Genomic DNA, 25,128 nt, shown 5'->3' on the forward strand with positions numbered 1-25,128 from the left:
GGTACTGTCCATATATAGCTCGTTTTTGGTCACAGGTCCAGGAGTGGCTGAAGAATTGCAACATTTGCCTAGAACTAATGCTGCAGATATAAATACCTGGTGATTTGAAAAGCCATAGTCAATCAATCAATAATATAATATTTATTTTAGCAAAAAAATGTGCCTTTAATTTACAATCTGTAGAAGCTATGAGAATAGAAAGGTTCAATACTTTTGTGAAACATCACAGCACAGCTGAAAAATATATGGTGTTAAGAGAAAGATGGGAGGGGTTGAATGGAGCTGAAGGGTAGAACTAATAAGATAACCAATCTAAAACATACGGGGTCTATAAAATGTATTTAGGTTAAAAAATGTTGTGAAATAACACAGTTACAAATAGAACTGGGTGGACATCAGAAATAGAGGAAGGACTAAAAACAAACAAAATATAACTATTGTAAAATAGATTGTGTCTGTAAAATGTGTCTGTATAAACTGAAGGTAGAAGCCTAAGTGTTACTGTTTATTAGTTTACTCCAATTGGGGGAATGGTGGTAGGGTTTGCGGGGAATAATATATTCTAAAAAAAGGATGTATGTCTATATACAGTTGAAGTCGGAAGTTTACATACACTTATGTTGGAGTCATTAAAACTAGTTTTTCAACCACTCCAAAAATGTATTGTGAACAAACTATAGTTTTGGCAAGTCGGTTTGGACATCTACTTTGTGCATGACACAAGTCATTTTTCCAACAATTGTCTACAGACAGATTATTTCACTTATAATCCATTGTATCACAATTCCAGTGGGTCAGACGTTTTCATACACTAAGTTGACTGTGCCTTTAAACAGCTTGGAAAAATCCAGAAAATGATGTCACGGCTTTAGAAGCTTCTGATAGGCTAATTGACATCATTTGAGTCAATGGGAGGTGTACCTGTGGATGTATTTCAAGGCTTACCTTCAAACTCAGTGCCTCTTTGCTTCATGGGAAAAATCAAAAGAAATCAGCCAAGACCTCAGAAAAAAAACTGTAGACCTCCACAAGTCTGGTTCATCCTTGAGAGCAATTTCCAAATGCCTGAAGTACCACGTTCATCTGTACAAGTAATAGTGCGCAACTATAAACACCATGGGACCACGCAGCTGTCATACCGCTCAGGAAGGAGATGCGTTCTGTCTCGTAGAGATGAATGTACTTTGGTGAGAAAAGTGCAAATCAATCCCAGAACAACAGCAAAGGACCTTGTGAAGATGCTGGATGAAACAGGTACAAAAGTATCTATATCCACAGTAAAACAAGTCCTATATCAACATAACCTTAAAGGCCGCTCAGTGAGGAAGAAACCACTGCTCCAAAACCGCTATGAAAAAGCCAAACTACGGTTTGCAACTGCACATGGGGACAAAGATCGTACTTTTGGAGAAATGTCCTCTGGTCTGATGAAACAAAAATAGAACTGTTTGGCCATAATGACCATCGTTATGTTTGGAGGAAAAAGGGGGAGGCTTGCAAGCCGAAGTACACCATCCCAACCGTGAGGCACGGGGGTGGCAGCATCATGTTCTGGGGTGCTTTGCTGCAGGAGGGACTGGTGCACTTCACAAAATAGATGGCTTCATGAGGATTTAAAATTATCTGGAAATATTGAAGAAACATCTCAAGACATCAGTCAGGAAGTTAATGTAACGGCTCTCGTTGGTGGTAGGAAGAGTAGACCAAAGCGCAGCGTGGAAAGTGTTCATGATTCTTTATTCAAAAACACTCAAACAAAAAATAACAAATGCGAAAACGAAAGCGCACAGTTCTGTCAGGCTAAGACACTAAACAGAAAACAAGATCCCACAACCTAATGGTGGGAAAAAGGGCTGCCTAAGTATGATCCCCAATCAGAGACAACGATAGACAGCTGCCTCTGATTGGGAACCACACTCGGCCAAAAACAAAGAAACAGAAGACATAGAATTGTGAAAAACTGAGTTTAACGGAGTAAACTTCCGACTTCAACTGTATATGAATATATATATTTACTAAAAAAAGATATGGGGGATTGGAAATGATGCAGACAATTACATTGATGGAAGCAACAATCTTTCCGCAATATTAAGCTGATCCACCCCTAAAAATGTTTTAGAAAAGTAGACGTTTTCAGGCTCTTCTTTAAAGCTAGGCTCTGAGTTCTATGTTCCGAGATGGAATTTGGCTGGCCTTCGATCAAACATAGAAGGCAAATTGGCTGTCACTCTACATCTCTAATAATGTTGACTTGCTCTGGGGATGTTGAACTGGAGGAGATGAAGACAGAGAAGCAACTTTGATCCATTCTAAAAGACCATGGCAGATTTTAGGAGCATGGTTTTTTATTTTTAATATTTTCGGAAGGGGTTGTCTTAGGGTCTCCTTGTCCCAGCGTGTCCCCATCCGGTCACTGCAGAGCACTTAAAACAGAAATAGAGAGAGGGAGAGGGAAGAGAGTGGAGACAGAGATAGAGGAGAGAGAAGGAGAGAGAGCGCCACGAAAGAGAGAGAGAGGAGAGAGGAGAGAAGAGAACACATTTCTCGCTTCTCTCTTCCCTCTACCTATCTCTCTTCTCTCTCCCCATCCCTCTTACCCCTCCCCCTCTCTCTCTCTCTCTCTCTCTCTCTCTCTCTCTCTCTCTCTCTCTCTCTCTCTCTCTCTCTCTCTCTCTCTCTCTCTCTCTCTCTCTCTCTCTCTCTCTCTCTCTCTCTCTCTCTTTCTTTCCCTCTCTCTCTATTCTCTCTATTCTCTCTGTGCTCTGTCTCTGTAAAGGAGCTGCATGGAGCTGCCTAGCTGAGGTCCCTGGCTGGGTGACTCCGCAGTGAGCATGCCCTAGATATTCATCACTGCCATACCGGGCTGGGGGGATAATATATTCCTCCATGGGCACAGCGGCGCCGCACACATTACTCATCTCTATATGGAGCGGGAGAGAGGAGGGAGAGGTGGGAGAGAGGGAGAGAAGGTAGAGAGAGAAGGGAGAGTAGGGAGAGAGGGAGAGGAGAGATAAAGGGGGAGAAGGGAGGGAGCGAGTAGGGGAGGGTGGGTCATCAGAATTTTCCATTGGTTTCAGCATTTTCCAAGTGTTAGTAATGGGATAGAGGGATGAAAGGGATGGATGGAAGGGATGGAGGGATGGGAGATGGCAGTTAATGACCATACAGGGGGAACAGTGAGCTCCTCCAAACCCACAGTCAGACAGGAAGTAGCTGGTCACACTTCCTGTTCCTGTTTGATAGAGCTGGGTCGTAATCATTAGAGCACATCGTAGGAAAATGTTTCGCAAACGTAAACTAGTGTGTCTTATTGGACGAGTTAAGGTAATCCCTCCCCGTTTCAGTACGTTTTTTTCACAGTTTGGTGTCGATTTGGATACGATCTTGCTTTAACACAATCTCTACACACGTCTTTATGTGCCATACAGAGACCTGTCAAGGAAAACAGAATAACAATTAACAAAAAGAAAATTGTGCAGAGCTTAGTGTCAGATGTCTCAAAGGCATTATATTAGCTACCACACTATAGTTTTGAAGTACGTACGTACACACTCCACACCTCTAATGTACTTAGACATGGTCTCAATTACAGAGACATTTCAAATAATACCCTTTCTTTCTTACTCCAAACTAAGTCATGAAATAATAAGGATATATTTGGTCGCTCATTTCAACGTTTCCTTGAGGCCGAAGGGAGAAAAAAATCGTTTTCAAATGCAGCCATTTAAAACTTCCAAGAGAATAGGAATACGCTTCTGTCTCATTTAAGCCTGAGGTGAGTGTTTTTAGTGAGGGAACTGCAGCAGAGGAGGTAGTAGTTAGAGGAAGGAGGGACTCAGTGAGCTGCATTGTTGTGCTGTGAGCGAGGTGCGCATGCGTGCGTGTGTGTGTGTGCGTCCTTTCCGTGCGTCAGTGTGTGTGTGTGCACGTGCGCGTGCACAGGAATGTGTGCATGTGTGCGGGAGGTGTCTCTGTACTCTATGGCAGCAGAGTTATAACCTCAGGGGAACTGGTGGGGGTAATTCATCTCCAGTGCAGATGTTCAAACAGTCAGTGAGCATCGATTCTGCACTGGTAGTAGCACTCCTGAAAACAAAGGCGTGGGTTTGACACGACACGGCAGTACTTCTTAAAATGAAGTACTGCCGTGTACTTTTGAAATGCCTGGATGGATAAAATGTTTATCCAGGCATTTCAAAATCTGAACATTGCTTTCTTCAGCAGAAACAGTCTGAACATTTAGTTAAACTTGTGCATCTGTACACACAGAGAGAGAGATTCTTACCCAGTGGATCAGACAATACACATTGAGAAAACAGTAAAGGCATTCATGGAAATTACCAGTCGATTCTAAAGGGGACAATATATACTTAGATTTCTGAGGGGTACAAAAAGAAGAAATAAACATGTCTGATAATGACATGAGAAAAAGGTTATGAAGAAAAGTTCATGCATACCTTTAGCAATCTCTCCTAATAGGGATTTAAGGTGAACCTTATTCACAGCTTTCACTCCTACCTACCTAGGCCTATTACCGTTTCACATTATCAAGACGGCTATAAGCAGGCAATCTGGATTTTCTACAGTACGTCATTGAGAGGTAGAAAATGCCTGGATAAAGCCTGGTATGTTCTGAGGGGATAAAAGACGACACCTTCTAGTGTTGCAGCTTTTGAGAAAGAGAATGCCAACCGTCGTAGCACGGTGATCTAAAAATGTCAGAGCTCTGCCCTTTGATTTTAAAACCATGAAGACAACCTGCGCCTTATCGTCACTGAAACATTTCCCCAGTGCTTTCACTCATCTCCTAGACATCCCCAGATCTTTAGAGAAACACCACCATTTTGGGTTAATAGTACCAAGCACAAGAAAGCGAACAGAAACCATATGACAGAGACTTTGACAGAGTTACAAATGAACAAGGTTTCCAACTGTCAAAACGGAACAAACGTGGGTTAGTGTAGTGCTCATGCTTCACCGAGCAATGAAGAAAAAGAAAGAAGAAAATAAACTAAAGGGAAAACATGACTGTTTAATAACTTCACCTCCGAGGAGGCCAGAGAAAATACATGCAGAGTTTCAATTTAACATCTTTCACTTTGCAGCAAAGGGGGAGTGAGGGGGGAGATTCTTGTGGTGACTATGTGGTGGGTACACCTCATTCCCCATTTATAGGTGACCATTCACCCTTAGTACACGACCTTCTGATTCGCTGTAAATTATGATCTGCATCTCCAAAGAGGAAAGAGGTTGTTTAAAAAAAGGAAGATCAAAGAGGTGCCCATTGATATGCACTTCAAGGGATAAAAAGGGGGAAAAAAACTAAACAAAAAAATTCACAAAAAATGTATCTAAAAAAAGTTTTGTACATGCATGAATATCAGGCTTTTCTTTTTTGGGGGTCAAAAACGGGAAAAAGACAGAAAAATACCTTTGTCTTCGTCACCATCATTATTGGTGAAATCACCTCCTTGACTGTTTGAGTTGGCTCCTACGGTCAACAACAGGAGGGAGAAAAGTAGAGGGGATGAGGGGAGACAAATATGTAAAATAAATTTTAAAAACAGGCTCTTATAAAAAACTAAAATAAATGATGAAAATGCATTGAAAACTTTCCAAATCTTTGGCGTTTCTGTTGAGAATAAGATTCTTGTGGAAACATATTCATTCTAACAGTAAGTGGTTCAACCAACTGGATAGCATGACACATAAAATTAGGAGCACCAACACAGCATTCTGATAAGAATTGTTCACAAAACACAGATGTTTAGTACAGGTAAGAACAGTTGAAGTCGGAAGTTTACATACACATTAGCCAAATACATTTAAACTCAGTTTTCACAATTCCTGACATTTAATCCTAGTAAAAAAATCCTGTCTTACGCCAGTTAGGATCACCACTTTATTTTAAGAATGTGAAATGTCAGAATAATATTAGAGAGAATGATACATTTCAGCTTTCATTTCTTTCATCACATTCCCAGTGGGTCAGAAGTTTACATACACTCAATTAGTATTTGGTAGCATTGCCTTTAAGTTGTTTAACTTGGGTCAAACATTTTGGGTAGCTTTCCACAAGCTTCCCACAATAAGTTGGGTGAATTTTGGCCCATTCCTCCTGACAGAGCTGGTGTAACTGAGTCAGGTTATTAGGCCTCCTTGCTCGCACACGCTTTTTCAGTTCTGCCCACAAATGTTCCATAGGATTGAGGTCAGGGCTTTGTGATGGCCACTCCAATACTTTGACTTTGTTGTCCTTAAGCCATTTTGCCACAACTTTGGAAGTATGCTTTGGGTCATTGTCCATTTGGAAGAACCATTGGCAACCAAGCTTTAACTTCCTGACTGATGTCTTGAGATGTTGCCTCAATATATCCACATAACTGTCCTGCCTCATGATGCCATCTATTTTGTGAAGTGCACCAGTCCCTCCTGCAGCAAAGCACCCCCACAACATGATGCTGCCACCCCCGTGCTTCACGGTTGGGATGGTGTTCTTCGGTTTGCAAGCCTCCCCCTTTTTCCTCCAAACATAACGATGGTCATTATGGCCAAACAGTTCTATTTTTGTTTCATCAGACCAGAGGACATTTCTCCAGAAAGTACAATTTTTGTCCCCATGTGCAGTTGCAAAACCGTAGTCTGGCTTTTTTATGGTGGTTTTGGAGCAGTGGCTTCTTCCTTGCTGAGCGGCCTTTCAGGTTATGTCGATATAGGACTCGTTTTACTGTGGATATAGATAATATTGTACCTGTTTCCTCCAGCATCTTCACAAGGTCCTTTGATGTTGTTCTGGGATTGATTTGCACTTTTCGATCCAAAGTACGTTCATCTCTACGAGACAGAACGCTTCTCCTTCCTGAGCAGTATGGCGGCTGCGTGGTCCCATGGTGTTTATACTTGCGTACTTTTGTCCCATGATGTCAAGCAAAGAGGCACTGAGTTTGAAGGTAGGCCTTGAAATACATCCACAGGTACACCTCCATTGACTCAAATTATGTCACTTAGCCTATCAGAAGCTTCTAAAGCCATGACATAATTTTCTGGAATTTTCCAAGCTGTTTAAAGGCACAGTCAACATAGTGTATGGAAACTTCTGACCTACTGGAATTGAGATACAGTGAATTATAAGTGAAATAATCTGTCTGTAAACAATTGTTGGAAAAATTACTTGTGTCATGCACAAAGTAGATGTCCTAACCGACTTGCCAAAACTATAGTTTGTTAACAAGAAATTTGGTTGAAAAACGAGTTTTAATGACTCCAACCAAAGTGTATGTGAACTTCCGCTTTCAACTGTATGTACACATTATTAAAGTGGCATTACTTAAAGTGACTAGAGATCCTTTCATTAAAGTGACAGTGATTGGGTCTCAATGTAGGCAGCAGCCTCTCTGAGTTAGTGATTGCTGTTTAGCAGTCTGATGGCCTTGAGATAGAAGCTGTTTTTCAGTCTCTCGGTCCCAGCTTTGATGCCCCTATACTGACCTCGCCTTCTGGATGGTAGCGGTGTGAACAGGCAGTGGTGTGGGTGGTTGTTGTCCTTGATGATCTTGTTGGCCTTCCTGTGACATCGGGTGCTGTAGGTGTCATGGAGGGCAGGTAGTTTTCCCCCGGTGGTGCGTTGTGCAGACCGCACCACCATCTGGAGAGCCTTGTGGTTGAGGGCGGTGTAGTTGCCGTACCAGGCGGTGATACAGCCCGGCAGGATGCTCTCGATTGTGCATCTGTAAAAGTTTGTCAGGGTTTTGGGTGACAAGCCAAATTTCTTCAGCCTCCTGAGGTTGAAGAGATGCTGTTGTGCCTTCTTCACTACACTGTCTGGGTGGGTGGACCACTTCAGTTTGTCTGTGATGTGTAAGCTGAGGAACTTAAAACTTTCCACCTTCTCCACTGCTCTCCCTTCGATGTGGATAAGGGGGTGCTCCCTCTGCTGTTTCCTGAATTCCACGATCATCTCCTTTGTTTTGTTGACATTGAGTGAGAGGTTGTTTTTCTGACACCACACTCCGAGTGCCCTCACCTCCTCCCTGTAGGCTGTGTCGTCGTTGTTGGTAATCAAGTCCACTACTGTTGTGTCGTCTGCAAACTTGAATGCTGAGCTGTAGTCAATGAACCACATTCTTACATAGCTATTCCTCTTGTCCAGATGGGATAGGGCAGTGTGCAGTGTGATGGCGATTGCATCGTCTGTGGACCTGTTGGGGAGGTATGCAAACTGAAGTGGGTCTAGGGTGGCCGGGAAGGTGGAGGCGACATGATCCTTGACTAGTCTCTCAAAGCACTTCGTGATGACAGAAGTGAGTGCTACCTACGGGGTGGTAGTCATTTAGTTCAGTTATCTTTGCCTTCTTGGGTACAGGAACAATGGTGGCCATCTTGAAGCATGTGGGGACAGTAGACTGGGATAGGGAATGATTGAATATGTCTGTAAACACACCAGCCAGCTGGTCTGCGCATGCTCTGAGTGCGCGGCTAGGGATGCCTTCTGGGCCAGCAGCCTTGCGAGGGTTAACAGTCGGCCACGGAGAAGGGGGGGGGGGCGCAGTCCTTGTTAGCAGGCCGCGACGGTGGCACTGTATTATACTCAAAGTGGGCAAAGAAGGTGTTTAGTTTGTCTGGAAGCAAGACGTCAGTGTCCGTGACGTGGCTGGTTTTCTTTTTGTAGTTCGTAATTGCCTGTAGACCCTGCCACATACGTCTTGTGTCTGAGCCGTTGAATTGCGACTCTACTTTGTGTCTGTAACGGCATTTTGTTTGTTCGACTGCCTTGTGACAAATAACATTTGATTTGATTTGATTTAGTAGTGTTATGACCTCAAGGCATTAGAGACACTGAGGTAATTTCCATCGCCAGCCCGGTAACAGTGTGTGATTTATGAATACAGAGGCTGTATGGGTTGTAATAGTGTCTGTACTGTAATGTGCAGGTAGTGTTAGACCCCTTCTCTACAGGGGTCTGATTTGGGTCTTAGGTTATTTGAGATGGACGTGTTGTTAAGATGATGTGATTAGCCATTGCTAGATCTTCAACTGGACCGTTAGCCTGCCGTGGTGTGAGAATACCTGGTTGATTATAGACTTCATTCTCAGATAGGCACTGCAGATTGACTCACTGACAGACCCATCAGAGTAATAAGGATGATCATTAAGATTAAGACAGCTGAGACAGGAGTAGCATCGTGTAACATTGAGTAGCCACTTTGCTGGTGTCAGACTGTGGTTGCATCCCACCTGCCTTCAAGAGAAACCACATGATTAGACGTGGAAGATCACATGATTTCACATGTCAAAACGTCTTTTTGGAACACTTTGCGTTCCACTGGGCACGCACTGGTTGAATCAATGTTGTTTCCATGTCTTTTCTATGAAATGACGTGGAACCAAGATGGAATAGACGTTGAACTGACGTCTGTGCCCAGTGGGATGCGCTCACATGTTTTCACGTGTAGTTTCATGTGATCACATGTTGCTTTACACGTTATCACATTAACTTCACATGAGATCACGTGATCACATGAAAACATGTGTTTTTGGAACACTTAACGTGTTCACGTGAAATTCGTGTGATCTTCCATAAGGGCCTATCCTCTAGAAAGTCCACTATATTTGACCAAAGTCCTATAGGCCCTGGTGACAAGTAATCACTATACAGGGTATAGGGTGCCATTTGGATTGCATTCTAGTTCCAATTAAAATATTATCTCATTTAAAGATAGCAACAAACATTGCTATGATAACTGTTTGTTTTGACACTATGTTGGTCTGGTGTCTCTGAGGCGCTAGATCGCTAGCTGGTTAGTACATAACGAGGCCTAAGGCTTGACACACACACACACACACGCGCGCGCGCGCGCACACAACTGAACAGGCCTGTAATCTCACAGTTAATGGTATCTCGAGCTGCACAAACAAAGGCAAGTGGCATGTCAGTTTAACGCAGCAAAGCATTAACTCCCACATCTGTCCTGTACAGAATGTCCATACACACACCCACACACGTGCACGCACACATGCATGCACTCGCGCGCACACTCACTGTACGACCATCAGACAGACACCCAGCGCATCTGTCAGACCAGATGAAAGAAGAATCCCGTCTCAGTGTTTGACTGAGTCTTGGTTTGTTTGTTGCCCTTGAAAAAGTCAAAGGGAAAACTGAGAGCATGCAGAGTTGTCCAAGGTTTGTAGTGATGCACGTCTTTGGAGTCTGCATCCCAAATGGCACCCCATTCCCTATAGTGTGCTACTTTTGACCAGAGCCCTCTTCCTCTTCCCTAAAGAGGCACCCTAGTCCCTATAGTGTACCAACTTTTCACCAGAGCCTTCTGGGTGCCATTTGTGCAGTCTCATGACCTAGCCTGGAGATATTGTCCTCTCTCTGCCTGCCTGGCCTTGCCTGCCTCTCCATGCGTATGACTGGCTGTCTGAATCGCACACTCACCACAGACAGACTGGCAGCTAATAGCTCAGGCTCCAGTGCTGTGAACCCAACTGGGATTGGCAGGCTACTTATGCTCAGAGAAGGGCCTGCGTCCCAAATGGCTCCCCATTCCCTTTTAGTGGACATTCCCTATGGGCCCTGGTAAAAGTAGTGCACTATATAGGGAATAGGTTGCCATTTGGGAAGGGCCCAAAGAGCACGGCTCTCTCTTACACAAGCCACTCACACAAGAAAAAGCACTAGGGCAAGGTAAACCTACTATAATACTGTATTGAGCTGTCATTCATGCCCTGTCAATGTATTTGTTCTCTTTCTTCAATGCACTGTAGCTTTACTCCCTCCTGTGTTTCTATGCAAAGGAGAATTGGATTTATAATGAAATACAAGAATACAGGTTATCTGCTGCACTATCCGATTGATGGATGTGAGTCTGAAATGGCACCCTATTCCCTATATAGTGCACTACTTTTGACCAGAGCCTCATGAACAGTGCCAAGTACAGTTTGTAGGGAACAGAGGGTCATTTTGGATGTACTGTAGCCAAGATGTGGGCCACAGCCATACACCCCTATAACCAACAAAGATCTGATAAATCACAGGCCATTATCTCTGGGAGCACATATGCAGGTAACAAGCAATACATTTATTGTAATTTCTGCTTTCTATTTCTGTTCCAGTGTTGAATAGTAAAACAGAACTAATGTAGGAGGGTGTTCATAATTAAAGATGGAGAGAGAAAGAGATGAGACCTGGGATGTGTCCCAAATGGCACACAATTCTCTGCATAGTGCACTACTTTTGACCAGAGCCCTATGGGCCGTGGTCAAAAGTAGTGCACTACATAGGGAAAAGGGTGCCATTTGGGACGCGGACCTGCTGTGGTATTGTCTTCTCACCCAGAAGAGCCCTCAAGAGGCTCCATATTCACTCTGATTAATTCACAATAAAACAGGTTTACCTCCCGGGTCTCCGCAGTAGTACCCACTGCAGAGGAAGATAAAGCCAGCTCCAGTAACAGCTCCAGGAGCTATCATACACACACACACACACACACACACACACACACACACACACACACACACACACACACACACACACACACACACACACACACACACACACACACACACACACACACAGACATACAAACACACACACACACACACACAGAGACACTGCAGCTTTTTGTCTGCACAGACCAACATAACACCTAAAATTAAAGGAGCTCTGGCATTAAAATACAATCCCAAATGTACCACTTTTCACAAGCCAACCCTTGCTAGCCAAAACAGAATTCACCACCCACACTGCACAATCAAAAGGATACAAAAGAACAGAACTTGTGCAGGTTATCAATATTTAACTATATATGGCGTAGTCTTTGGTACTTAAATCAGATGACACAATGGAAGGCCGTTCTTAATCTGTCAGTCCATTTCAAGAGGACAACTACAAAACTATAAATCCTCTTTTCTGATCCCGAGCTGTCTGGATGTCTCCACATTACACAGGATTTGAAAAGGCCAACTCTGAGGGCGTCTGTAAGGATGATGGGCAGCCGGCAGTATGGAGGAGAAGAAGATGAACAGAACAGGGAGAGAGAGTTGTCTTCCATGTAGCACTGACTGACTCCACAAGAGGAGACAGAGGCTGTGTCCCAAATGGCAAACGTGGTGCACTATGTAGTAGGGAATAGGGCCCTGGTCAAAAGTAGTGCACTATGTAAGGGAATAGGGTGCCATTTGGGATGCAGTCAAAAATAATATGGAGAGAGTTCTTGACTCCTGAAGAGGAGCTGTTGAGTTTTTCCTTCAGGCCAATTGCCTTAAGCTAAGAACTGTAGCGTTAGTTCAGGAGATTTTTAATACATCAACATTCATGGCCTGCATTCATACATTTTAATGCCAGCAAACATATCCTAATATACTGATACTGAAATTGCCTTCTTTCGGTAATTGACATCTATGAATTCAGGTTAGAAGGCATAATGTGTGCAAACGAAAGATACCTGAGGTTAGTTATATTACCTGAGGGGCTAATATTACCAATACACAGAACAAGGAGTTCAGAGAACTGTGCTAAAACAATGCATAGACAGCAGCAACTGTCTGTCCACAAGAATTCTAACCCTTGATCCATCCACTCCACTTCTACAACCATATCTTTCCTATCACATTATTGGCAAAGCCACACTACAACAGAAATGACTGGATAGAATGGATACACTTGGACATCCTACATATTTGAGTCCAGTTGCCTACATGTAAATGAAAAATTGCACACAGGGAACAGAGATTTCAGTTCACGCCAGTGATTATAAGAACTGTTCTTATAATTCTCTGGAGATTGTGAAATAGTATGTCAGAGTAACGACCCAGGCATCCGGACTGGGATTGTCAGATTATCTATCGCCTTCTGTGTTATTTAATCTCGCAAGAGCTCTGACTAAATGTAGCATAGAGAGAGGTCTAGAGTTCAGTATGAATACATTGGAGAATTCTCTTCACATTGACCTTCATAGACCGGAAAGAGTCTGTCTCTTCAGAAGAGACAGCGACAGCCCAGCAACAGTTCATGGTTGACCTTAAACGTCTGTGTTCCAGTTGCACTAAGTTAACCAACTCTTTATTTTCTTTTATCTTGCTGTAGGAGTCTGATGGTGGGGCCTGAAGGGGGTAAGTGCATTACATCAGTGGTGTAAGTGTCAGAACTACTCCGAGTCAGGAGTGCTCACTCAAACCTCAAACGGGACTTCTGCACTGCACCCAATTCAACAGGAGAGAAGGTTGACTGCTACAGAATAGAATAGACAGGAGTGGGAAATCATACGCCCTCAGACAGTCGGGAGGTCTAAATATCCATTTTCTCTCTCTATCACACCACATACAGTAGTCCACATTCATTTCAAGCCTTCAGTCAAAAAATCACTGTGCCCTTTGGTAAAAGTATCGCACTTTGATCAAAAGTGCACCACCGTTTCTGGTTCAAGGAGTTATCCCAGCCACTTTGAACTGCTTCAGAACAAATGGACCTGCAAAGTGAAATGCCAAAACAAACAAAAAGGCAAACAGAGGATAACAAGATATTTGTGTTAATCAAGGTGTGACATACCATCCTCAGTTGGCACGTAAATGTTTAGGTACAGGCAGTCCTCGTTCTGATCCTGCATATAGGTTACCACTGTATCCAAGTTGGCTGTGAACCACACCGGCAGCATATCGTTGAGTAACTTTTCCTCCAGGTACTGTGGACACACAGGGGCGAACTGGGTAGCATTCCTGATCCCAGGCCAGGACATGGGCGGCTCGGGGGGCTGGAAGCGTCTCTCCCCTGTAGGGGCCAAAGCGTACGGGATCCCCAAGTACTGCTCCACGGGCCCTAGGATCTCATTGGGCAGCGTCGTCTTTAACCCCCGCAGCTTCCCGTAATTCGTGGTGACAACAGGGTGGACTGGGGTCTGAGCCACGACCGGCAGACACACAGACGTTAACAGGAAGCCAATCCGTAAGAGAAGGTAGACCTTAGATAGGTAGACCATCCCCATTCCATGGGCTATAGTGGCTCCTCCAGAGCTCAATGGAGAGGTACTGGTTCCCCCTGGCCTGGCTCCCCTCAACATGCTCCTGCTGCGCTCAGCCAGGCAGATTGTGGTTCTGGAAGTTCCGGAACTCCTCTCCCACCCCCCACAGCAACCCAGACCAATAACCTGCTCCTCAGGCTGTGATTGACAGCTGACAGACAGAGCTCCAGCCAATCAGAGCAGTTTTGTGCAACTCGGTGCCCCCCATCCCAAGAGAGTGGGTCTACGTGTAGGTCATTGGTCGGGGGTGCAGTGCCTGTATTTGTCTCCAGATGTCTTTGCTCGTCGACCCAGTTCCAGCTTGGTTGGTTACCCTGCAGGGAAGACAGAATGGGACATGTAAGTTAATCCTCGACACATCAAAGGCTACATACAGTATGATGTCCAAATCCCTTCCAATAGATGTCCACTTGTTGAGCATATAGCAAATATATGACTGCAAGTCCCCTCTGTGTATGATCAAAATGTACAAGAGATGCAAAGCATGAAATTGTATCTTTCTAACAAATCAATAACATGGAATAGAGAACAACATAAAAGTGTGGTTTCGAGTGGAATCAACAACAGAGATACTATATTGGCAAACTGCTTTATTACCTTGTGTGACCTTGTGTGACATCATCGTTATGGTCAGGATAACATTGCACATAGCAGCAGTTACACTAAAAGAAAACTCCAAGGCTGCATCCCGATGATTTTCCACCCATTTCCCTAAAGTGTGCACTTGCACACTTGCCATTATGGAGTTAACAATGGTGGAAACTCTCTAGCCAATGATTACACCAATCCAATGCTTGTAAATTCCTGACAGGACGTGCGCAAGTACACACTTCTGGAAAAGGGGAGAGAAAAAGTATGCAGCCCAAAACACACATAAAAGAATACTACAGTTTACTATAGAATTCTGAAGTTAACTCTAGGATACTGTAGAATCCTGTAGAATCCTACACTATACTATAGTAAATACTACTGTCACGTCCTGATCTGTTTCACCTGTCCTTGTGCTTGTCTCCACCCCCCTCCAGGTGTCGCTTATTATCCCCAGTGTATTTATCCCTGTGTTTCCTGTCTCTCTGTGCCAGTTCGTCTTGTTTTGCCAAGTCAACCAGCGGTTTTTCCTAGCTCCTTCTCCCAGTCTCTGTTTTTCCTAGCCCTCCTGGTTTTGACCCTTGCCTGTCCTGACGCCGAACCCACCTGCCTGACCACTCTGCCTGTTCTAATCTCGACCCTACCTATCGCTGCCAAACTAACCCTGATTCAGATGACCATCCTACCCATGCTAGATTACGGAGACATAATTTATAGATCGGCAGGTGAAGGTGCTCTCGAGCGGCTAGACGATCTTTACCATTCTGACATCATATTTGCCACCAATGCTCCTTATAGGACACATCACTGCACTCTATACTCCTCTGTAACCTGGTCTTCTCTGTATACCCGGCTTATTTATAAAACCCTCTTAAGCCTCACTCCCTCCTATCTGAGTTATCTACTGCAGCCCTCATCCTCCACATACAACACCCGTTCTGCCAGTCACATTCTGTTGAAGGTCCCCAAAGCACACACATCCCTGGGTCGATCCTCTTTTCAGTTCGCTGCAGCTATCGACTGGAACGAGCTGCAACAAACACTCAAACTGGACAGTTTTATCTCAATCTTTTCATTCAAAGACTCAATCATGGACACTGTTACTGACAGTTGTGGCTGCTTATTGTGATGCATTGTTGTCTCTACCTAATTGACCTGTTGTGTTGTTGACTGTGCCCAATAATGTTTGTACCATGTTTTGTGCTGCTACCATGCTGTGTTGTCAAGTGTTGCTGCCTTGCTATGTTGTTGTTAGGTCTCTCTTTATGTAGTGTTGTGTTGTCTCTCTTGTTGTGATGTGTGTTTTGTCCTATATTTATATTGTATTTATTTATTTTAATCCCAGGCCCCTGTCCCCGCAGGAGGTGTTTTGGATTTTGGTAGGCCGTCATTGTAAATAAGAATTTGTTCTTAAATAAAGGTTAAATAAAAAAATGAATTGCCTGGTACGGTTTGGCTCTGACCTGGTTTATGAACTTTCACCTGTCCCCGACCTGCCTTTTGCCTACCCCTTTTGTTATAATAAATATCGGAGCTCAACCATCTGCCTCCTGTGTCTGCATTTGGGTCTCGTCTTGTGCCCTTATAACTACAGTATTATCCACACACATAAAAACGGTAGTAAATACTACAGAAATGTCTGCAAAAACACTACGGTTCACAAAAACACTAAAAAAAAAAATATAGAAAATACGACAGTATTTTATTTACATATACCCTACCCATTCCCCTTCCCATATCCCAATGTGTGCCCACCTGTAAGTGACAAACCTACATGCCAAGTATAGACCATATTTTGTGCTTTGAAATCTCTGTTCAGAACCCAGTTCTACCTACCTGCAGGTTATGGAACATTTGCTTAGTGTATAGCATTTCTCCAGTAGGTTTCCTCAAGGAAAAAGCTCCCTACTACTATGTCAGATATAATAAAACAAAAACACTATACTAAATACTACAGTAATGTCCACAAACACACTAGAGTAAATATTACAGTATACTGCATTATATTCTGAAAAATACGCTATAGTAATTACTATAGTACATCCTACTCTTTTTTTTTACCACAGTATTTATACTATAGTAAACTGTAAACACTACAGTATACTACATTAAATATGAAATACTAAAATACTATAGGACTACAGTGAATACTGTTTACTGTTTACATACACTTAGGTTGGAGTCATTAAAACTCGTTTTTCAACCACTCCACAAATGTCTTGTTAAAACAAACTATAGTTTTGACAAGTCGGTTAGGACATCTACAGTCGTGGCCAAAAGTTTTGAGAATGACACAAATATTAATTATCACAAAGTGTCTTTAGATATTTTTGTCAGATGTTACTATGGAATACTGAAGGATAATTACAAGCATTTCATAAGAGTCAAAGCCTTTTATTGACAATTACATGAAGTTTATGCAAAGAGTCAATATTTGCAGTGTTGACCCTTCTTTTTCAAGACCTCTGCAATCCGCCCTGGCATGCTGTCAATTAACTTCTGGGCCACATCCTGACTGATGGCAGCCCATTCTTGCATAATCAATGCTTGGAGTTTGTCAGAATTTGTGAGTTTTTGTTTGTCCACCCGCCTCTTGAGGATTGACCACAAGTTCTCAATGAGATTAAGGTCTGGGGAGTTTCCTGGCCATGGACCCAAAATATCGATGGTTTGTTCCCCGAGCCACTTAGTTATCACTTTTGCCTTATGGCAAGGTGCTCCATCATGTCACCAAACTGTTCCTGGATGGTTGGGAGAAGTTGCTCTCGGAGGATGTGTTGGTACCATTCTTTATTCATGGCTGTGTTCTTAGGCAAAATTGTGAGTGAGCCCACTCCCTTGGCTGAGAAGCAGCCCCACACATGAATGGTCTCAGGATGCTTTACTGTTGGCATAACACAGGACTGATGGTAGCGCTCACCTTGTCTTCTCCGGACAAGCTTTTTCCCAGATGCCCCAGACAATCGGAAAGGGGATTCATCAGAGAAAATGACTTTTCCCCAGTCCTCAGCAGTCCAATCCCTGTACCCTTTGTAGAATATAAGTCTGTCCCTGATGTTTTTCAGAAGTGGCTTCTTCGCTGCCTTTCTTGACACCAGGCCATCCTCCAAAAGTCTTCGCCTCACTGTGCATGCAGATGCACTCACACCTGCCTGCTGCCATTCCTGAGCATGCGCTGTACTGGTGGTGCCCTGATCACGCAGTTGAATCAACTTTAGGAGACGGTCCTGGCGCTTGCTGGACTTTCTTGGGCGCCCTGAAGCCTTCTTGACAACATTTGAACCGCTCTCCTTGAAGTTCTTGATGATCCGATAAATGGTTAATTTAGATGCAATCTTACTGGCAGCAATATCCTTGCATGTGAAGCCCTTTTTGTGCAAAGCAATGATGGCGTGTTTCCTTGCAGGTAACCATCGTTGACAGAGGAAGAACAATGATTCCAAGCACCACCCTTCTTTTGAAGCTTCCAGCCTGTTATTCAAACTCAATCAGCATGACAGAGTTATCTCCAGCCTTGTCCTCGTCAACACTCACACCTGTGTTAACGAGAGAATCACTGACATGCTGTCAGCTGGTCCTTTTGTGGCAGGGTTGAAATGCAGTGGAAATGTTTTTGGGGGATTCAGTTCATTTGCATGGCAAAGAGGGACTTTGCAATTAATTGCAATTCATCTGATCACTCTTCATAACATTCTGGAGTATATGCAAATTGCCATCATACAAACTGAGACAGCAGACTTCGTGAAAATTAATATTTGTGTCATTCTCAAAATGTTTTGGCCACGACTGTACTTTGTGCATGACACAAGTAATTTTTCCAAGAATTGTTTACAGACAGATTATTTCACTTATAATTCACTGCATCACAATTCCAGTGGGTCAGAAGATTACATGCACTAATTTGACTGTGCCTTTAAACAGCTTGGAAAAATCTAGAGAATGATGTCATGGCTTTAGAAGGTTCTGATAGGCTAATTGACATAATTTGAGTCAATAGGAGGTGTACCTGTGGATGTATTTCAAGGCCTACCTTCAAACTCAGTGCCTCTTTGCTTGACATCATGGGAAAATCAAAAGAAATCAAGACCTCAGAAAAAAACTGTAGACCTCATCCTTGGGAACAATTTCCAAACAAACAATAGTACGCAAGTATAAACACCATGCGGCCACGCAGCCATCATACCGCTCAGGAAGGAGACGCGTTCTGTCTTGTAGAGATGAACGTACATTGGTGCGAAAAATGCAAATCAATCCCAGAACAACAGCAAAGGAACTTGTGAAGATGCTGGAGGAAACAGGTACAAAAGTATCTATATCCACAGTAAAACGAGTCCTATATCGACATAACCTGAAAGGCCGCTCAGCAACGAAGAAGCCACTGCTCCAAAGCCGCCATAAAAAAGCCAGACTACGGTTTGCAACTGCACATGGGGACAAAGATCATACTTTTTGGAGAAATGTTCTCTGGTCTGATGAAACAAAAATAGAACTGTTTGGCCATAATGACCATCGTTATGTTTGGAGGAAAAAGGGGGAAACTTGCAAGCCGAAGAACACCATCCGAAACCGTGAAGAACGTGGGTGGCAGCATCATGTTGTGGGGGTGCTTTGCTGCAGGAGGGACTGGTGCACTTCACAAAATAGATGTCATCGTGAGGTAGGAAAATGATGTGGCTATATTGAGGCAACATCTCAAGACATCAGTCAGGAAGTTAAAGATTGGTCGCAAATGGGTCTTCCAACTGGACAATGACCCAAAGCATACTTTCAAAGTTGTGGCAAAATGGCTTAAGGACAACAAAAGCAAGGTATTGGAGTGGCCATTACAAAGCCCTGACCTCAATCCTATAGAAAATGTGTGGGCAGAACTGAAAAAGTGTCTGCGAGCAAGGAGGCCTACAAACCTGACTCAGTTACACCAGCTCTGTCAGGAGGAATGGGCCAAAATTTACCCAACTTATTGTGGGAAGCTTGTGGAAGGCTACCCAAAATGTTTGACCCAAGTTAAACAATTTAAAGGCAATGCTACCAAATACTAATTGAGTGTATGTACACTTCTGACCCACTGGGAATGTGATGAAAGAAATTAAAGCTGAAATGTATCATTCTTTCTACTATTATTCTGACATTTCACATTCTTAAAATAAAGTGGTAATCCTAACTGACCTAAGACAGTGGCTTTTTACTAGGATTAAATGTCAGGAATTGTGAAAAACTGAGTTTAAATGCATTTGGCTAAGGTATGTCAATTTCCGACTTCAACTGTATATACGCTTTAGTATTTTTTCTTATGGGAATCACTCCACAGTGTAGGAAACATTTCCTCATGGTTATCCATATAAAACCAGAGCACCCCATTCACAAAACTAGCCTACCTATGTCCTCCTACACTTCAATACAATCTACCACCATTCTGTTAATAGTATCATAGCCAAGCAAGGGGGGGATATACTCCAGTCTACTGAGTAGATTATTTCTCTTAGGGTACTTTACTCCACCAAGGAGCTTATGTGTGAAGGCTCATGAATAGGAGAGCTGGCCGGTTAAGAAGCCTCTCACAGACATTTGTGTCAGAAGCAGATGGCTTATGCATGCAGCAGGTAATTTCATTTCATTTCGGAGGAAGAAGAGACTCTCCTCTCTCGCCTCATTCCGCCCTCGGATGGTGTTCAGACTGAGACGACGGTGGTCTGCTTGTCAAATCAGTGACGTCGATGAGTTACTTTCCCACTCTTGTAACACAGCATGACAATGATACTCACACTGCCAGGGGGATTACATCGGATGCCTAACTGCCATTGTTGAGTTCATATATTCTGTTTGATTCTGTTTGACATCAAAATGGAATAATTAAATAAATAAGTAAAAGTTGAATGTAAGAAACAGAACCAGAATCTAAACAAAGACAGGATACGGAATGTGATCCAAGAATATGGTCCAGTTTAATGTTGCTTGAGGAAATAATAAGGTGGAATGGACTATGTTCATATATTTCAGCAGTTCCTGTATAAACGCAATACATTCAGTCTGCCTTCCTACCAGTAACACGCAAGAAAGAGAGAGTGAGGAGAAAAGGAGAGAGATGGAATATGAAGAGATGGAAGAGATGGAGAGATGGGGCATACTATTCTCACTGTCTGTGTGATTACAAGAGAAAAGTATTTTGAATTTCAGTATAGGCTGAATCCATCATTTGCATTTTAATTATTATAAAACATGTGGTTCAGGGAGCTGTATCTCCTCACTGAAATAGGTACTCAGTAGAAAATGTCCTTGAACGGACAAAAAAAAAACCACCACTAAGCAGCGTCCCAAATGGCACCCTATTTTGTATATAGTGCACTACTTTTGACCAGGGCCCATTGGAAATAGGGTGCCATTTGGGAAGCGAACCAAACAAAACTCAACATGAACTTTACTTGACCTTCTCATGATGCACATACAGGACATCATTTACTGGCCTCTTAAAGATGGTGATAAACACGACACAATAGAAAGGAAGCCAGACAGAGATCCTTGACAACCAATAAAGGAATGATATTTATCAAAGTTGACAGTACTGAACACAAAGATATTGTCAACCGCTGAGCCCACACTGGAAAAAAGTGTGTGTGTGTGTGTGTGTGTGTGTGTGTGTGTATGTGTGTGTGTGTGTGTGTGTGTGTGTGCGTGTGTGCGTGCGTGCGTGCGTGCGTGCGTGCATGCGTGCGTGCGTGCGTGCGTGCGTGCGTGCGTGCATGCGTGCGTGCGTGCGTGCGTGCGTGCGTGCGTGCGTGCCATTTGTAATGATAGTTTTGTTGACAATTCATGTTGAACTTGGACGGAGCAAATACTTTTTTTTTAAAACAGGATTGATTTGATAAGGATAGCTCATGACGTTGTGATACTGTAATAACCTTGCTCTATGTAACCATGCCAGCAGACATGGGTAAAATGTGTATTCCAGTAACATCCAAATATCAATTTACTAAATAGGATGGGATGCATGTAACAAAGTGCTAAACTATTGAACTTTACTTCAGTAGGCTAACACTGTGTAGGTCCTGTGTGGCTCAGTTTGTAGAGCATGGCACTTGCAAGGCCAGGGTTGTCGGTTTGATTCCCGCTGGGGCCACCCACATGAAAATGTATGCAGGCACAATAATCACTTTGGAGAAAAATGTTTGCTAAATTATGGATAATTGTATATTATAATAATACAGTTGTTTTATGCAGTCTTACAGTGAATGGCTATGCCTACTATTGGATTCCAAATTGAAATGCTGTACAGTGTATTTGGATAGGCAGGCCTACGTTCTATTTTGACACTTATGCCATGTTATACCCAGAATGTCGTCTATAGGCCTGTCACCCACAGGCCTATTCTTGAGGAAAATTGCACTAGTGAGGTAAAATGTCTCCAATTGTGAATGAAATGTCTTATTTTCTGATGGGGAGGCCTGACTGACTGACTCAAATAGGTCTATAATGATGTCACCAACTGGGAGAGCTATGATAACAGTGTGTCACTCCAAATATGTAAAGTGTATTTAAAAAAGGCCTAATGTTCAAATAATGTCAAAGGTAAGCCTATTTGGTAACACTTTCCATAAAGTACATACCTACGATGCTTTATAACGTCTTTTGTGATGCATTAATACACTTACATTGTGTTATGACAATATAGACCAATTATTTACAATAAGTATTTGGGTTGAGACCTGATGCCTCTCCGAAGCTTTCAGTCTACCATCACATCTAATCAAAAATGCACGCAGGCCTATTAGGGACCAGAATGTTGACCTTTCATTCATTACAAATAATACTGTTAAAGCCTGTTACATTTCTAACAATGTCTATAATATTATTCTCGGTGTCAATTCGAATAGCACAAGCCTATTTCTAATATGAAAGAAGGCAAGGGGCTGGTGGAACAGCTTGAAGAATCATTCATAGGAGAGTGACAGCCTTCTCTCATGCTTGTCCGCCTGCGTACTGGAGGTTACAGCCTACATGGACATGAGAATAAGATATCTTGCTTTCGCGACGACTAAAAATCTTAACGATCTTAAAATGAAACCAAGATAAAAAAGGGCGTACAGTTTTCAAGGTAACAGAACATATCAGGATTCGTTAAGGTGAATGTTCAAGACAGTAGCCTACGCATTTCTTCCAATTCGTCTCATCCCCAAATATCTACCAGATATCCACAGTACCATCTTGTGGTTCTCCGCTGAACTCACTCTGGTGATGTGGTGCCAGATTCAGCCTGGATGGGAATCTGCAGTCTACAATGCACCTCACACCTTTTGATAGGTATACGGAGGTGTTCAAGTTATGCTGAATGGTGGGTCAAACACACGTTCACTGCAAGACACTCCTCTTCCATTCTAAAAGCCTGCTATTGTGTGCAATATAGATGACAGTCAGACAGACAGACAGACAGAGACAGACAGACAGTGGACCTGGCCCTTCAATACTGATGGTGAGTGTATGGTTACAGTTGCACTTATAGCCAGCCTATATTCTTAAATGGCATTAATTATGGCATCTCCATAGCAATGATGCCAATAGTCGCTTGTCGTCTGCAGGGATTAAATAGCATTCTGTTCAAACACAGATAGCCCTTTCCAAGGGCTTGTGTGAAATAATGTGGCCACAGCCGATTAGGGTTATGAATGGCATGTCCCTTAGGCTATAATACGTTTTTTGCCTGTTTTTCTCCATAGCCAATTTGTCATTATCGAATCCAACGCATGTTGCTGTGGCGCTTTACATAAGAAGCGAATAAACCACAATTTGATCATTCTGGCTTTGAGCAAAGAAACCCCTCAACACGTCTTTAAAGTGCGTAGAGCATGGCTCAATCGTCTTTCCAATGCCAGGCGATTTCGTTCAACACATGGTTTGTTTTCATAATTACATTGAATAATGATCATACACATTTCTGAAAAACAGGTTGCGCGCCACGCACTTTAAGCAAATGACAAAAATGAATTCCCTGTGGTAGTCAAGCTCTTCTCAAAATGTCTGCAGCGCGAGTCCGGACAAGCCATATAATCGGAAAGCCGCCAGAAAACAGCCAGAAAACAAACAAATTATAGGTGGTCTAAATTAAACTAAACTGTGTGAAAAAGAAAATGGGTTTACTAACTATTTGTAGGCTAATAACAAGACTTACCTTTGCGGTATTCCCACTGTGTGAATTTAGCTCGTAGTCCTGACTTCAAGGGATGTGATACTAAAATATACACCACCACACCGGAAAAAATAAAACTCCACAGTGTGCGCTCCTCTGAAAATCCCAACGTGACAGTGGGGTCCAGATAAAAACAGTCAAACTCCGCTTCAGGTTCTATGCAGAAAAGAAAAATTGAGCTTTCCGATTGTTAATGACACACATAGCCTATAAGGTAATTTCAGTGAGTCGTTGTAGTAGCACGGTCAATTGTGCTGCATCTAATTGCCGTAATAGAGAGAAAGCGAGGAGAGATCGGACAGCAAAGACGAGAGATTTAAGGATAGAAAGACCAGGGTTGTTCAGTCGCGCGCCCCCCCCTCCCCCTCTCTCTATCTCTCTCTCTCTCACTTTCTCCCTCTCTCTAGCTCCAGTTGCTATTGGACTACACTAAATGAAATGTACAAAGCCTGCAGCCAATGGATTGCCGCATTCTCTCCATCACTGTTAACCAGCTGCCAGTATGGACCAGTTTTGGCATCCGTGAGGAAAGGACAGGAGGGTAACAGGTGTAGTAGGGCATACTGTAGTTTTGTTTTGTTGATCATATTCACCCAGGCTGGCTGTTCGACCCATGTAGGTACCTGTAATGAAACGTGTATCAAATATCTATAACTAACTATTCAGCTATACAATGAGCCAATTCATTACACCTGATATGCAACGTGAATTCAGCTTAAGCAAAGTTTCGATCCAGTAGCCAAGCACTAACATATCCTATTTGAACTGTTAGTGTTTTCATATATATTTAATTAAGCTTAAATGGAGGTAATCTGCCCTTAAACTGGCTGAGACACCGTGCCCTATAGCTATCAATAACTGAATAATAACACAAAGTGAAAAAGTTATTTGGGATTTTCAACAAGCAGAGTGAAGCCAACTGTGCCAAAACGCAAGAAACAATTCTATGGAAACATACAATACTTTTGAGTCATTTAGCAGACGCTCTTACCCAGAACGACTTAGAAGAGCAATTCGGGTTAAGTGCCTTGTTCAAGGGCGCATCGGCAGATTTTCAATCCAGTTGTCTCGGGGATTCGAACAAGCAACCTTTCAGTTACTGGCCCAACGCTAGAGAAAAAATGTCAAAGTTAAGTACAGTATGGATTATCCCACACATGCCGATAGACAGACCACGTGAGAAATGATCAGAGGAACCAGGAGATCTCCCTCTGAGTTCTGTTTCCAGCATAGATGAATGTGGTCGCCTCCGACAGCCTAACGTAAATTCGGATAAACAAGTTTGCTTTGCCCTCGTGTTGGTGCTAGCAAGCTAGCAAGCAGGCTAGGTAGTGCTAG

The 25,128-nt window shown here is 43.0% G+C and overlaps 1 protein-coding gene across 2 annotated transcripts in view; it reads right to left on the minus strand.

Annotated features, from left to right (window-relative positions):
* The window catches only part of LOC139566208 (neuroligin-4, X-linked-like), a 67,956-nt gene extending 43,863 nt beyond the window's left edge, over positions 1 to 24,093 (minus strand). Inside the window, exons 1-3 of one of the 2 annotated variants that reach the window (XM_071387244.1) lie at positions 23,773 to 24,093; positions 13,556 to 14,338; positions 5,432 to 5,491 (exon numbers count right to left, since the gene is read on the minus strand). In XM_071387244.1, coding sequence (XP_071243345.1) covers positions 5,432 to 5,491; positions 13,556 to 14,063 — 568 coding nt within the window. In that variant the 5' untranslated portion in view covers positions 14,064 to 14,338; positions 23,773 to 24,093. Of the gene's footprint in view, positions 1 to 5,431; positions 5,492 to 13,555; positions 14,339 to 23,772 lie in introns of those variants that run through there. The other variant, XM_071387245.1, reaches the window with a different exon arrangement.
* Between the last annotated feature and the right edge of the window lie 1,035 nt (positions 24,094 to 25,128).

This window comes from Salvelinus alpinus, chromosome 38 (genome assembly GCF_045679555.1).
Source record: "Salvelinus alpinus chromosome 38, SLU_Salpinus.1, whole genome shotgun sequence".
In the NCBI taxonomy this organism is placed as follows: domain Eukaryota; kingdom Metazoa; phylum Chordata; class Actinopteri; order Salmoniformes; family Salmonidae; genus Salvelinus; species Salvelinus alpinus.